Source organism: Bombyx mori, chromosome 17 (genome assembly GCF_030269925.1).
Source record: "Bombyx mori chromosome 17, ASM3026992v2".
NCBI lineage: Eukaryota > Metazoa > Arthropoda > Insecta > Lepidoptera > Bombycidae > Bombyx > Bombyx mori.
Window position 1 is genome coordinate 13017069 of NC_085123.1, and position 14904 is coordinate 13031972.

At 39.5% G+C, this 14904-nt stretch overlaps 1 protein-coding gene across 1 annotated transcript; it reads right to left on the bottom strand.

Annotated features, from left to right (window-relative positions):
* Nucleotides 1-483: 483 nt before the first annotated feature.
* LOC101738058 (exocyst complex component 6) lies at nt 484-14882 on the bottom strand. The gene is made up of 16 exons (XM_004932507.3): nt 14652-14882; nt 14366-14512; nt 13848-13953; nt 13296-13434; nt 12647-12827; nt 11906-11978; nt 11315-11447; nt 9703-9996; nt 8648-8783; nt 7965-8050; nt 6617-6827; nt 6179-6271; nt 5590-5704; nt 4786-4882; nt 3578-3778; nt 484-2477 (listed from the first exon to the last, which is right to left on the bottom strand). Exons 1-16 carry the CDS (start codon nt 14667-14669, stop codon nt 2237-2239), a joined length of 2271 nt encoding a protein of 756 aa, XP_004932564.1. The 5' UTR covers nt 14670-14882; the 3' UTR covers nt 484-2236.
* Between the last annotated feature and the right edge of the window lie 22 nt (nt 14883-14904).

The following is a 14904-nucleotide window of genomic DNA, read 5'->3' on the forward strand; positions in this document are numbered from 1 at the left end:
TGCGAAGCACGGCTCTTGCTAGGGTTCGCGTTAGCAACGTCATCAGGTTTTAATCCCGTGAGCCAACCTAGTAGGTTAAATTAGGCTACGCTAATAAAGCCTCTCAAGGCTCTCAACTTGGGTAGGAAAAAAACCCAAGTAGACAAAGTTTATTTTATATTACTTTATTTATATTATATTATCTGTATATATAAAATGAATTGCTGTTCGTTAGTCTCGCTAAAACTCGAGAACGGCTGGACCGATTTGGCTAATTTTGGTTTTGAATTATTTGTGGAAGTCCAGGGAAGGTTTAAAAGGTACAAATAAATATGAAAATGCCCCGAATTAAATAAAAATAATAATTTTGTTTTTCCTTTGATGTGTCCCTCTTCGGACGGATTCCTTTTGTTTTTTTTAAGTTTATTTTATACAAAATTGATTGAGGCACTACGAAGTCTGCCGGGTTAGCTAGTTATTAGATAAATAAACAAAAAGCCAAAAAAAACGTAAAATAATTTATTTCATAAATATTACACGTGTATTACGTACATTGAGTTAATTATTACAATACAATAAATGCTCTTCTATCACTACGTAAACCTTATTATAAGTACGGTTGAAAAAAAAGTCTTTATAAAATTTATTATTAATTGAGATATGTTAGTATTATCTAAACTCTCTTTGAAGTATCTAAAATAAACGACATATAACTCGTCTCTTTTATTTTAATTACTATAGTAACATTTACAGTGGACCCGCGATAATGGGGTGACTGGCTCTTGCGTGATCAGGATTCGGGGAGTAGTCAGCGGCGGCAACGATAAGGCGATTATCGTGACGATTGTCGGATTACCCGGGGTCCACTGTATTTATATGCCTTGAAGTGAATACTGAAATTGGTGGTGGTCTAAATTTATTCCGAATGAATTCAGGCACAATAGTACATTGTGCAGCAAGGGAGAAAAGTAGGACATTTCCTCGCCTTCGGCTCGAGTGGCAATTTTACATGCGGGATGAAATGTCCTACTTTTCTCCCGCGGTGCACATACTATTTTTTCTACTACCAGGCCGAAAGTTCGTGGCGTACCGAGCCAGGTTCCAGGGGCGAAGCCCTGGCCGGGGGTAAATAAAAAATCAATTTAACAGTTTTTTAATTTTTAAATAAACTACTACTAATTGAATAAGAACTGTCTGATGAACTCATATTTGTTTAATACTTCACTATAAAATTTTATTGCCTTTTATTTATTTCACTTTTACACTAAACACAATATTGCAAATTATCCGAGCACAACAATGGCGGAGAATTTTAGGTGCGTGAGAGCTGACGTAGACACTAACGCGCATGCGCACTTGTCAGTACCCAGGGGGGAAAAATTAGACTTTCTTTCCTGTACAGCGGGAGGAAAACCGAACTTTCGGCGTAGGTAGGAGAAAAAAGATCTCTCGGAACAAGACTGGGCGTGTCCAGTATGTAAAATTACAATTTCATTGGTATCATCCTTCCCGTACCAGGAAGACAGCACGACCCGTTGCTTTCCCCCGATTTCTATATGGCTGCTATTAAATTTAATGAAAAACGAAACGTATTCATCTATTTACAATTTAAACATATTTCTAACTACACAAAGATTTTAAAGCTAACGCGATTCGAAGCTCTATTCCGACTGCGTCGTTCAAAGCAAAGCACCACAGATTAAATACATTCTCTACTTATTATTGAATTGTTTATTTGTTTTTCAAATATTTTCTGACGAAGGTACAGAGTGTGGTAGTAATAGTTACCGTTGTAATAAACGTTGGCAACACTTGGGACATTTACAAGTTATCTCCTTAAACGATCAAAAACTCTTGACAATTTATTTCCAATGTCATTTGAATCCAAACTTTGTTCTAAATAACAAGCTTCAAGCCTCTGCCAAAGGCCAAAATCAAATTCGATGCTAACTTACACAGGGTGTGATACAAACTGTTGCGTGAGAATATTATTCGATAGTGACATTAAATTATTTGATTAATGTGATTTTTGCATGTATTTTTTTAAGTTGTTCTGCATGGCTATCTATGTGATTGAATCCACCCTGTATATGCTTGCTTCTGTTGCCTAATTGCTTTGCATTGAAGAGCGCCTATTGGTTCCGGCGCCTAACGAAGGCACGCACAGCAGACAGCCCTGACCGGAACCGGAAATAGAGCCCAGAACCCCGCGCTTGTTCCTCAACCACTGCGCCAATGGGCTCGGGCCTTGCGTACTTCAAGAATCCTGATTCTGCAACTGCTTCAGTTGCTTCAGGACGGTGTCGAGGAGCTTACGTCTGTCTCTCTCGTTTTTCTTCAGAACAGAGAAGACGGAAGACTTCTGCTCGGCCTCCTTTAGTTTCTCGAGCAGGGTGGCCGCGTCTTTGGGCGTAACGAGCGTGTATTTTCCGCCGTCGATGCCGACGTCGTGGAGGTACGACGACCAGTCCCAGCCCGTGATCAGATCCAGTAGTTGCCTGTTTGATTATGATTCATCGAATGGGGGTACGAGCTCATGACCCACCCGACTAAAGGGATAACGGTGTGCTTAGTGCGAGGTTTTCAACTTTTCGATCGCGTAAAAGTTAACTCAAATTTGTATGGAATTGGAACAGCGCCCCTAACAGCAAACGTAGCAACTAAGCACACGGAATCCAAAGAGATTAACAATGTAAACGCAGCCTTGAGACATGAGGTTCTAAGGTTTCACTTTTAACAGTACAACGGCTGCCCCGCCCTTCAAACTGAAACGCATTACTGTTGTACGTCAGAAATAAGCAGGGCGGTGGTACCTACCCGCGCTGACTCACCACAACCTACCACCAGTTCACTGTTCGATGAAATTTTCAAATACACGATAACAATGCTAAAAAGCTTTTGGAAGTGGGATGGAATACGAGCCATACAACACAATAGAGGCTCAGACCTCGTGTCGCAAGGCGGCGGTAATCAAGTTCTTTGATCTAAAGACTTTGCCACCGGTTGACCGTTAGCTTAGTTTACCGGTGGTAGGACCTCTTCAGAGTCCGCGCGGGTAGGTATCACCACCCCGCCTATTTCTACCGTGAAGCAGTAATGCGTTTCGGTTTGAAGGGTGGGGCAGCCGTTGTAACTATACTGAGACCTTAGAACTTATATCTCAAGGTGGGCGGCGCATTTACGTCGTAGATGTCTATGTGCTCCCGTAACCACTTAACACCAGAGCTGTGAGCACGTCCACCCTTCGAAGCAATAAAAAAAAATCGGTTGTCTGTAAAGTCGGTTTACTGACGATAGTTGAACGTGACAACGTCATAAGAAAATACTGATGGAATGGTTTCATTTTTCAATTATCGCAATTATCGTTGCTACAAGCAATTGACACCACATTCACTTTTCACTGAACTTCATATTGGCCGATTGTGCCTCTTTGTCGCTCGTTGCGCGCTCTCGCTTGCACTTCAAACCTTGAATGGAACACCTCAGAGCGAGGTAACGCTGCATGAGTCATGTTTTTTCGTGCGTGCAGCCGGCTCCACCGAATTATCAGACGTTGTCACGTCAAAAATAGCTAGCTCATAAATTTACAAAGATCTACCTCAAACTAGCGAAGTGCTCGAGCAGTTCCCCCTCCCGGAGGCCGGGGACAGGCTCGCCGGCCGCGAACTGCTCGCACTGGATCACGTCCAGGTCGAGTTGGTACAGCGCGCCGGACGAGATCTGCTTGACGGCCGGGTCCAGCAGCAGGGCGCGGAGTCGCGTGGCGATGCGGTTCGTTGCCGCCCGAACCGCCGCGACCCTGGGTCACAAGTTTATACCATGATAAATATACATATAAATAGACTAATAGACAACAAATCGCCCATTAACATGTTCAGTAGACCTTGGCTATATCTGGTATTGATGGTGCTAGTTGGTGACGCTAATTATTTACCATTAGGCGTATCATGCGATCGTATGTCTTTGATGTAAACAATATAGCAAACAAAATCATTAAAATTATAAAATAAAAGAGAGGCAGAGAAAAGGAGGGAGAGAGAGAGAGATGGCGAGAGGGAGAGAGAGAGAGAGAGAGGGAAAGAGAAAGTAAATTTTATTGCACGCTAAAACATATCTATACTAATATTATAAAGAGGAAAGATTTGTTTGTTTGTTTGTTTCGAATAGGCTCCGAAACTACTGAACCGATTTGAAAAATTCTTTTTCCATTAGAAGCCGACATTGTCCCTGATGAACATAGGCTACTTTTTTAAAAAATAATTTGATTTTATTGTTTTGGTTTTATGTGTGTTTTAATGTTTCCGAAGCGAAGCGAGGGCGGGTCGCTAGTTTAAAATAATTCAACATGCAGGTATCATGTGTAACCTACGTAATATTTTGTAAATAACAATTTTTGTAACGATTCCGTTGATTTTTTATGGAGGCTGACAGTCGACAAGCTAAAACGGAGTCACGATCCTCAGCAATGAGGGAGCGATGGAGAAGAAGAAAGTACATAGATACCTGGATGGTTTTTATTTACTCGTGAATCCGATAAGTGGCGCTGCTATTAAATTCCAGAATATTTATGGTTTTCAAGGCAAACCGATATCGTTGACCTTAGTCGTACAAAAAGACAAAAAACACTTTTTTGTTTTTATTTAGTGTTACTTGTTGAAGGACTTTAACTTTGGGATAAACTGGTTTTCGAAGCATCCAAAATTAAAACAAAAGACTAAATGTTATATACAAAACGAATATAACCCTTAAGTGTCAATGACTATGGTCGAATTTCAATCGTTAGACTATCGTGGAGTAGTTTCTCACCTGGCTCGCTCGGGCAGCTGCTCCAGTGACGTCAGCACCCCCGATAAGTAGCTGAGCATGTCCGTCACGAAGGACGAGGCTTGTCCGATGGGCTCCACTGGACCAGATTAAAATTATAGTGATGCTCGATACCTCGACAACTGTTCACCCCCTCACTAATTTATGGGAGACATTTCGACTGAGCTTTTGACAAGAAAATACGTTATCAAGACATTTCCAAATCTCACTATACAGAGTGAAGAACTATACTTCGCTACAGGCTAGACTTCCTTTTCGATGCTAGTAATTGATCAACCTTAAAAAAAACTGACGGACTCGACTGGTTGTGGTTTCGATTCCTACATCGCGCATTATATTCGTGCGATCAATAAGTCTGTTGGTCTGTGATGATAGGACCTTTTGTGAGTCAGCATGGGTAGATACACCCACCCTGCATATTTCTGCCGTGAAACAGTAATGCGTTTCGGTTTGAAGGCTGATTTTTCTTACACGATGTTATTCCTTCACCGTGGAAGTAAATCGTGTACATTTGTTAAGTATGTATTTCATTACAAAAATTGGTACCCGCCTGCGCCCGAACACTGTTGCATCGCTCGATACGAATGCACTGGACGTCTTATCCTTTAGGCCACGACCACTAACATAATTTCAATTAATTATAGTCGAATTTCGTCTCCTGGGGGACCACTAGTTTTTATAAATACGTGCGATAGTCTCTGGTCACTGCGGTCCAGGGAATCTTAGTTTGGGTTCAAATAATCTGTGACCTGTCCCGGATTTTAACTTATTATCATATAGAGTTACCTAAGAGCCAGTCATAGTTTTCTAAGTCGAGGAATTCGTCCACCTTCTTCTCCAGCTTGTCGCATATCTGCTGCTCGGCGTCGTCGCGAGCTGCCTGGAACATGCTGCCCGCGGCCTGCCCCACACAAACAAAAATCGTAACTAGCATTTTTATTTTTAAATAACACATCGATTCGCGAACAAGCGTTCATTTTGTCTATTTAGTGTTTCTTCAGGTTTAAATGTGTAATAACGGTGGTTTATTAACTGTTTAATATCTGTGAAAGTGCACAAATGTGGGAAAATGAAACAAAGCCGCTGGACGTAACTTCTCGGGATCCTCTAAAAAGTCCACTGAAAAAATCTCAGTAAATGACCACCATTTTACTGATATTATTTTTCATCCAATATCATCTCTTTTCATTTAGTTTCATCCCAGTTGATTAATGTCTCAAATTAATCATCTTCATTTCATTTCATTTCACTCCATATTATCATTTTTCATAAAAATAAGAATAAAATTAAAATAAGACATGACTTAAAGGTCTTAGTAAACAGATCATAAAGTCCCTTAATAATAATTTAATAATGATAATTATTCGATACAGACCTGTGTGGTCACGAGTTCCGAGCCCGTTATGTTGCTGATGAATTCGTACAGACAGACCGTGGCGTCTTCTAAATACTGCGTATCCACTATTATCTGAAAGTTTTATTTACGGGTCACTCCCGAATTCGAGTGTTGCCAGCTTCGAACATATTGATCATTCATGACTTAAAAGTTCCAATTTTAATTTTTTAATTGATTATTTTTGTTTTATTTGAGTACTCTATATAAATTCTGCTCATTGGATATACAAATTGATTTCTACGGAAAAATTCCGCCAAGTACATTATGTGGCTTGTTTTAAAAGAGCTGTTGACGATAACATTTATATCAACAAAGTTTTTTTTAAATTAAATATTGCACATGTTTATGCGTTCTTTCTTATTAAGAGTTACATTCGAGTTTGAAAAGTTATTTTTTTGTATAAGGGCTGGGCCTGACCTGCACGAGCTGCACGAGCGGCAGCGGGCGGCGGAACAGCGCCGACAGACAGCCGGCGAAGGAGCGGCTGAGCAGCAGCGAGGCGGAGTGCCGCGCCGCGCCCGCCCGCCGCTCGCCGCCCAGCCCCAGCCCCGCCGAGTACATCAGCCACGCGTATATGAACTCCTTCACTTGCACGTACACGGACGTCACCAGGGACGAGAACGGAAACCTGCAGGCGCGTAACGCTTGACTTATGTACTACACGAACAAGAGTTATCGTTCGGGTAAATATAAGTTATAGGGTGCCTATAATCAGTGCGTCCTACCCGTTACCTACGGAGCCAAAACGTAGACGCTGACCGTGTGACTAGTCCATCAACTAAAAGTTTCTCAGCGAGCTATGGAGCGAGCTATGCTTGGTTTGTCATTGCCAGACCGAATACGTAAGTCATTCGGACAAAAACTAAGGTGACCGATATAGCTCTCAGAGTTAGTAAGCTGAGGTGGTAGTGTGCTGGTCACATATGTCGCAGAACCGATAATCGTTGGGGTAGACGTGTTCTGGGGTGGAAACCGCGAACCGGCAAACGTAGTGTAGGACACCCTCCTGCTAGATGGAGCAACGACCTGCGCAAGGCAGCTGCCAGTAACTGGATGCGTAGAACCGAAGATCGGGTTCAGTGGCGAGCTTTGGGGGAGGCCTATGTCCAGCAGTGGACTGCCGCAGGCTGATGATGATAGGGTGCCTTGAGCATTGAGTTTTCGGAACTTCTCAGTGGGTAACGTTTCCAATCCGGTGTCAGATTCTGCGAAGCACTGCTCTTGCTAGGGGCTAGTGTTAGCAACGTCACCAGGTTAGAACCTCGTGAGCCCACCTAGTAGTAGTAGATCTGGTGGTGAATTCTGCGACTACTCTTAGCAACGTCGTCAGGTTAGAGTTCCATGAACTCACCTACTCGTTCGGTAAATCTAGTATAGCCCCTCGAGGTGACTAGAATAAGTAAGAAAAAAAAGCGGAAGAGGGGATCGCGCCATACATGAATGCTTTGACCTTGTAACAAGATGCCGTGTGTGAGAGAATTATGTATTGAAAAAATATATTAGTAAATTAAAATTATAATTTGAGAATTGAGTACAAACATGCATAGCGTGCGCTTGAGGTGGTTCGAATAAGGAACTACATTTTTTAAACACTCATTTAAACCTCTCCCCCCTTCTCTCTCTTTTTCTCTTTCTCTCTCTCTCTCTCACTCGCAGAAACCATACGATTTTAAAATTGTTTGCATAAACACACAACGACGTAATGTTGGTCGTCTCTATGAATCTATGTAAATACTTGCTGTAATATATTTGTATAGTGACTCACTTCCTGGGGAACGGTTGCGTCTCCAGCTCTTCGCCGTCGTAAGGGAACTTGTCCATCACGCTGTCATATTCCTCTTGATTTTGAACCTGACAGAAAAAAATTGTTTAAGCAGCTATAATACAGGCACTCATATAAAATTTAGCACTTTTCGATGATTTACTGTACACTAATGGTAGTTTGATAATTGATATTGAAAATCGATGGTAATTAATGTTTTATTTGTTTAAATGTACGAACGTAAATAAAAATCTTTATTTATAGCAAAACTACTAGCCGTCCGCGCAATATACTTAAAAATAAGTACAGACACCAACATAATATATATGACGGAGTGACTGGTGACGTCAGCGACAGGCGCCACGTTGTTTTCACAAATGATCATTCTATTCGTTACTGTCATTGCCTTTCATAGTGATAGTAATTAAGACTTTTCCAACGCTTTTCCAATTATTCTTTTTAATTTCAAATATAGAACAATAACAACGGAAAGCTTCACTTCGTGCGACTCCTTCAGCCGGAATCTATTGTGTTTTTTTCCCCTAACTATTTAAATAATTGAACTAGTTTAATTTTGTCACGGCAGATTTTAGAAAACATGTAACACGCACGCTAATGAAAACATAGCACGAATTCGCACAAAAAGATTTTTACAAGTAGAGGAAACATTAACGTCATCTATGTACCTCGATGGGCAGGAAGGATCCGTTGTCGAGTATGTCCCGGAACACGCCGACCCACCGCTGCATCAGCACCTCGGTGTAGTGCTCGGCCATCTCCTGCAGCAGCAGCGGCAGCGGGTCCGTCGGCAGCCCGTAGCATCTGGAAGACATTCAAGTCAATCGAAGCCTTTTTTGGGATCATTTTTCGCGGAAGTTTCTAACAGCGGTAATAAGATTTAAGTTTTTTTTACAATGAATTTGAAAATTTTATGCGGCACTAAAAGACAAATGGTCATCTATATTATATTAATACGTAAAGCAAAAACTTTGTACCCCTTTTTACGAAAATTGCGCAGACGGAGGAGTATTAAATTTCCCACATCTATAGAGAACATAGAAAAGGAGTGCAGAATGTTAATATTATATTAAATTATGCATAAAAAATACACTAAATCAATAAAAAAAAACATTACACACACTACCATGTATTTAACACGCACGCATGCATACTATTTGTTTATTGTCAAACTTACAAGCGACCCGCCCTCGCTTCGCTTCGGAAACATTGTGTTGTTACCCGCGGTTTTTGTCGTAACGCGGGTGACGCCGCGCGGCAAAGCTAGTTTTACTTTAGTACCTCCAGAGAAAAGACTATTATCATGGAATATATAATAATATAGTACATTGTCCTCCCGCGTGTAAAAATGGCAAACACTCATAAAAAAAACAATTTAACTGTTTTTTAATTTTTAAATAAACTACTACTAATTGAATAAGAACTGTCTGATGAACTCATCGTTGTTTAATACTTCACTATTAAATTTTATTGTCTTTTGTTTATTTCACTTTTACACTAAACACAATATTGCAAATTACCCGAGCACAACAATAGCGGAGAATTTTAGGTGCGCGAGAGCAGATGTAGACACTAACGCGCATGCGCACTTGTCAGTACCCAGGGAGGAAAAATTAGACTTTCTTCCCTGTACAGCGGGAGGAAAACGAACTTTCGGCGTCGGTAGGGGAAAAAATTACTTTTCCTTACAAATAATGATTTATAATCAATTAAAACAACTTACTTAAGAGTGTTTATGAACAGCATAATTTGATCCTTGATTTTAAGCATCAAGTTAGGGTCGGTTACTAGCGACGTGTTGGTCCGGAGTGTCGACGCCACCTTGGTCACCGACATGCCCCAGGTGTCCAGCAACCAGTCCTTGGACACCAGCCCGGCCCCGGCGGTCAGCAAGTGCTCCTCGAGTATGAAGAAGCCGAGGACTGCGTGCAGATAGTTCCTGATGCCCTGGATTGAATCGTGGAGATTGCCAGACGACGGAATCAATACGAGGCGGGCTTGTTGCCTGCGCTGAGATCTGCGATCGAAAATTTATTATCATAGATAGTATAATTGTAGTTAGGGTTGCCTGATTTTTTTTCAGCCTATAAGGGGCAAATGCTTAAAAAGGCAAAAAAAATTACGGGAATTTAGTTTTTTACCCGGGACAAATAAAAAACAACATTATATAGTGACATTCTTTATTTTTTCTGATATTTCTCCGAGGAGCAAATCAAATTTTACATATTTTTATCGCTTTTTACATATTTATAAAAATCAATACAATTATAATCGTACGATTCGAATACGGGACAGTCAGTCCCGCCGGGACATTTGAAACTAAGCCAAAAATAAGGGACACCCCGGGAAATACGGGACGTCTGGCAACTCTAGTTGTAGTACAATACATACTTGTACATACAATACTTGTTGTTGTATATGTTGTAAAGCGTCAACGTTGTATCTTAGTTAACTAGTAAGATTAGTAATGAAATAAAAGAAAGATGGATTCGCCTGAACTGCTATCTCAGATTTCACTAAACATTAAATTTAGTGCTTGGAGGGTCAACCAAAACAATTTGCATTGCTAATTTACAAAAACAATATATCTTACTACAATCTCATTACCCGAATGTGTCGTACCTATAACGAACTGGCAAAGTCGTCTCCTGAGTAAGATATTTTTACTTGTAGGTTAGTTACGTTTAGAAAAATGTTCAAGGGCATCCTCCACGTACTAACTAAATAGGTAGGTTAATGTAATTTTTTAATGTATTATATTGTGAATAAATTTTTTTCCTTACATTATTCGTTAGATTAGTTTTTGTTATTGTGTTGTTTTGTCATAATTGTAAGGAACGTTGTTATACAAATTCAGCACTATATGTCTTGTTTTGTCGTGCGCACATAACTTATGTTGCAAGCCAGATTTTGTTTCTTTTTATTTGTGTTTTTTATGTATCTTTTAGCTTGTGATGTGTATTGTGAGCCTAATAAAATAAATAAAAATAAAAATAAAATTTATTAATACACAATTTCTTGTCACACGCTTTTATTCAGAGCTCACAAACCCACAATGAAGGGAGCCCTTTAAAAAAAATATTGTCTCTGGGCTCACTATGTTGCCATCTACAATAATAACACCAGTAGGTTATCAATATTATCCAAATTGTTTCTAGAAAGATTGATCTTATGTAATATTGGCACAGACATGCAATACAGTTAAGGATTTACGGGAGTAAATAATTTAGAGATGTAATTTTTGTGAGGTCGCACTGTAAGTCGACGTTTTTCTATTTAGATTCTCGAAGGGTGCCTCGTGCTGGATGTGCCCAAAACGTGAATGTCGTACTAACCTGTAATACTGTATGAAGTCGTTCTTGGCTCCTAGCACGGTGTGGATGTGCAGACATCTATGCAGAGGACTGAAGTCTACCAGCTCGTGGGGACACTGAGGACCGTCCGAAGCCGTCAAGCCCTGTGATTTATCTGCGAAGTAAACGAAGAACACACTTATGAGTAATAATAGTGATAATGTGTGGTAATATCACTATCACACTACACCTACCAAGATTCATCTCTGCACCCCCCTAAGGTAGACTGCTAGAGAATGCCTATGGCATTAAGTCCGCCTTTATACTATCTAGTATATAAAGTTATAAATAAATAAACGAGTATTTCGTGTTCCGGACTCCGATTACGTCCAATTTACTTAACCCTTTGACTGCCACGTAAGTCACCAGTGCCCTACTTAAGTAATTATGTCGATTTTTTGTTACTAAGGTGCCTGGATTGTCTAGCTTTGCCTTCTTTTGTTTTTAATATCATGTTTTAGTCATGTACTTGCTACGAACTCAGCTCTTCAAAGAAACCTCACTATGACCTGTGCCAATAACAATCCGTCGTACCATTATTACTACCGTTATCTTTTTATCAACAAAACTTACCTTTTTTACTGATTATGTTAGCTAAACTTCTGCCCATCATATCTTGAGTTTGCTTCAGAGCCATCGCACCGACCTGCGTGAAAAAGATGCAGATTGTTTTTAGTAAAAGTATTTTTATCTCTCTCACTCTCTCTCTAGTTCCATTAGGTGCATATTGAAGTAGTCATCGTACTGCCTATTTACTATATATAAAACTAGGCAGAGTGGTGGCACCTTCCCGTGCGACTCACAAGACGCCTTGCCACCGGTATTTACTTTTATTGAATTCTTTCTAAAGATCATATTTCAACAAAACATCGTTCATGTTCGTAAGTTTACATTTCAGGAGGTTTTGATTACGTTTCAGAACGTAAGAGTGAAAAACAAGTCAAATGGAAGTGAGCAGTGATCCATAAAAAAAAAAAAAAAAGTGTACATATCAGTGACTGTCACCAAAAATCTATTTGGTTAAAACTAACTTTGTTACTGGTGGTAGGACCTCTTGTGAGTCCGCACGGGTAGGTACCACCGCCCTGCCTATTTCAGCCGTGAAGCAGTAATGCGTTTCGGCTTGAAGGGTGGGGCAGCCGTTGTAACTATACTGAGACCTTAGAACTTATATCTCAAGGTGTGTGGCGAATTTACGTTGTAGATGTCTATGGGTTCCAGTAACCACTTAACGCCAGGTGGGCTGTGAGCTCGTCCACACATCTAGGCAATATTCTCATAGATTATAGCTCGTAATCATATTATTTATAATACCTGAGGGCTAAGCCTACGAATGTTCTCTAGAAAGTCCCTCAAATCGGCCATTGAAGCATCTCGTATGGCCTGCCTCAATCGTGGTATATCGGAAGATATCTGTGCGCACCATTTGTATGGACCGACTCGCGGCAGTAGCACATGTTCGAGTTGCTCTAGAGTTTTAAGTGCTGGATAATATCTGTAAAATTTACAAGAAGCATCTGAATTTAAGTTCAAATTTCAATGCCCTATAGCTAATTATGTAAACAAATTAATTGCGTAGTTTAGATGAATAGAAAACTCATTATTACACTTGAAAAACTTGGGTACTCGATAAAATGTAATCTATACTAATCTTTTTTTTTCCTACCTATGCTGATTGATAGCCTTGAGAGGCTATTTCAGCTTACCCTAGCGTGTGTAGGTGAGCTCACGGGGCTCAAACCGGAGAGTTGCTAACACTGACCCTAGCAAGAGTAGTGCTTCGCAGAATCTACCACCAGATCCGGCGAGAAACTCAGTGGGCTGTGTCTGTGGGTTAATTCGCTCGTCAAGCCCTTCGTCGCAAGCGACGGATTCGACGAGGGTGGTGACAGGTGCTTGTAGTGCTTAAAAGCTCCACTAATCATACTAATATATAAATGTACAGTATTCGCTCTTGACCTACCTCTTCGCTTCTACTTGGGATTTGAGTTTGGAGTAAGTAGTGAGGAGAGGTAAACACAGTTCCATTTTTTCAATGGTAGCTGCAATGTTCAGTTCGACTCTTCGAGCCCTGATCAATTCGTCTGCTCTAATGCACAGTGCTGGAATATAATGAAAAATTAAGTTATATAAGGCCATATCAGTAAAAGTTTTAAACCATTGTGGTTTAAAGGACAAAATTCTTGGAATACTGGTGGTATTGTGCTAAAACAAACCTAAGATTAAATAATAAAAGTAGTTTCAATTATGTCTACTACTCCCGAAAGAGAATCGATGGGAAAACTAGCAATGAATATGTTAGCTTTTTAAATAAAACACAGTTAAGCTTTGGACGATCATTCTTATATATTTTTTGTCATTTGTTATTAAATCATGTAGCGAGGGAGACTCACATCTCTAGTGCAAAGGATTAATTTCACATCTCTAGTGCAAAGGATTAATTGTATCATATTGTATTGTATCAATGTTTTTCATGTTAGGAAATTAATATTGCTCATAAGACCATCAATTTTACCTTCAGTAGTCTCTTTGACATTAGCATCTACATTAGATATTTCAGCATGCAATTCTTCAGCATGAGAACGGACTTGCAGCAATTCTCTTATAGAATCTATGAAACCCTGAAAATTATTATTCAAACAATTACATGTTTTGTTACAGTTTATATATTATGTGTTTCTATGTTCTAAGTTTTTATATCAATAGCAATTTTATGTATAGAAATCATTATCTCTTCAATAAACATTTGCTTTAAGGTTCATAATACTAATTAATAAACTTTTCAATTTGGAAGTTATGGTCAGTATATGGTACGCATCCAACCATTTCAGGTTGCATTTTACTAAGCAAATTTTTAATACTAAATTAATGCTATTTTTGAACTCAGTACATTTGAGTGATGAAAACATTAAATATAAAATTTCGCACCTGCACCAGGATCGAACTATGACATGAATATACAGTGCTTCGGATCTATCCACAAGAGTCCACAAGTATATCCAATCCAAACACTAGCTATGATCAAACACTAACCTGATAGTGAAAATTGCACAATTTCTCAATTTCCTTATCGTGCTGCTTTATTCGATCATCTAATTGTTGCACGAATGCTTCGTGCCCTTCACCTTCGTAAACGGATCGGAATGCCGGCCCCCAATAATCATCTATACCTTCGATTTCCTAGGAGATTGAAAATTATTTAAGACAATTGATTTTGTCACCATCTACGTTAAATGCTTTAATAACTTAATTAACATACCGATTATCGTAAACGTTAGAAAAAAACTATATATCTACTTTTTATGTAAGGGGAGTTTACCTGAATCGTTGCATTCATTTTCGGAAATAATACTCTTCTTTTTTTCTAATTCAATTGCAATAAAAGGTATTAAGCCTCAACTGTGTTAGGTTTCGATTTATTATCATTTAATCTACCAGCGTATTTATGGATGAAAGAATTTGAAATTGATTATTATTTATATTTTTCAAAACATTAATTACAGAAAAATAAATCAAGCCACAGCTGATTAATTTTTCATAGAGACTTTTGACATCTTTGATTGACAACATAG